The sequence below is a fragment of the Propithecus coquereli genome, unplaced genomic scaffold (assembly GCF_000956105.1).
Source record: "Propithecus coquereli isolate 6110/MARCELLA unplaced genomic scaffold, Pcoq_1.0 Scaffold35, whole genome shotgun sequence".
In the NCBI taxonomy this organism is placed as follows: Eukaryota; Metazoa; Chordata; class Mammalia; order Primates; family Indriidae; genus Propithecus; species Propithecus coquereli.
In genome coordinates this window covers 9,864,755-9,866,123 of record NW_012149174.1, presented here as the reverse complement: position 1 = coordinate 9,866,123, position 1,369 = coordinate 9,864,755, and the positions used below count along the sequence as shown (strand labels likewise).

General features: G+C 34.7%; 1 protein-coding gene across 1 annotated transcript in view; it reads left to right on the top strand.

Moving 5' to 3' along the window:
• Positions 1 to 1,369, top strand: part of NCKAP1 (NCK-associated protein 1) — a 59,091-nt gene that overhangs the window by 51,741 nt on the left and 5,981 nt on the right. Inside the window, exon 16 of the mRNA XM_012651190.1 lies at positions 455 to 548. Within this exon, the coding sequence (XP_012506644.1) occupies positions 455 to 548 (94 nt within the window). The remainder of the gene's footprint in view (positions 1 to 454; positions 549 to 1,369) is intronic.

Here is a 1,369-nt window from a genome sequence, read left to right as displayed (position 1 = left end):
GTGCTCCTTAAAAAATCATGTTTATAGATAGGATGTGATTAGGCATTGAACACAACTATAATTTTTCATTAAATAACTATGAACATAAAATAGGTCCAGCAATATTGATTCACTTTTTTTGATTTATTACTCTTTTGGCTTGATATTTTATATTCATATTTCCAAGCAAAATAGTAACTTTAGAATGATTCTGTTAGAATTTGCCACAAAAAGTATACAAGTTTTGTTCGGCCTAACAGTAGGACATTATAACCAGCAGCACATCACAGAGTACTGAATCAGTTGTTCAATATAGGTTAGTTATGCAGTAGTTCCTGCTTCAGCCAAGTTTCTCAAATTGCCTAGTGTTCTTCTAGGCAGACTCTAATTTGAACGGTGAATCTTTTACTACGGTGGGCTTTCTCCTAAATTTGTTAGAATATTTCTTACTCTGGAATTCTTATGTTTTTATCAGGTTGCAATGAATGTGTATGAATTATCTTCAGCTGCTGGATTACCTTGTGAAATTGATCCTGCCTTGGTGGTAGCTCTTTCCTCACAAAAATCAGGTAAAATGCATTGGTAAATATTTAGTACTCACCGTTAAAATTACCAGGGCAACATAGATAGAGGTGTGATATTTATCCATTTATTCAAATGCCTGCTTTGTGTTAAGCTTTTTTAAAATTTTACTTTTAGTAGGTGAAACATACAGGTGCAGAAAAGCCAAAGATCCCTGCCTTCCCAAGCTTTAATGTTATTAGCAGAGTCATCATACAGATGATATCTAAGCCATACACTGGATGAGATTACTAAGGCCATTTAGTGTATGTAGATGCAGCAGTGAAGAGTATCAAGGTGTGAGCCTTGAACTACTCCAACTTTAAGAGCTCAGGGAGTAGAGGAAGAACCACCAAAAAGAAACTGAGAAGGGGAAGGACCAATGATGTAGAAGAACAACCAGGAAAGAGGAGATTCCAGGAAAGTGGAAAGAGAATAATCAGCTATGTAGAGTTAATGAGTGATGCTGACAAGATCAGTGTCAGTGGGATTTTAGGGGCAAAAAGCTGATTAGAGAGGACTTAACGGAAAATAAGAGAAAGGAATTGGAGAAAGTAAGTGTAAAACAACTTTCAAGAGAGTTTCCTTGTAAAGGAGAGCAAAGAAATAAAATTATAGTAAATGGAGGTAGGAGTGAAATCAAGAGGAGGATTTTTTAAGATGGGAAGATAACAGCATTTGTATGCTAGTGGGAATATGGTCCAGTAAATAGCAAAAAATTGATATCCAGAGAAGAGTATCCTATTTTAATTGGACTGGAGTTATTCACAAAAAGAGTCTGTGCAGTGTTATATAATATTAAACATTTACAAATTCTTTTTTTTTTTTT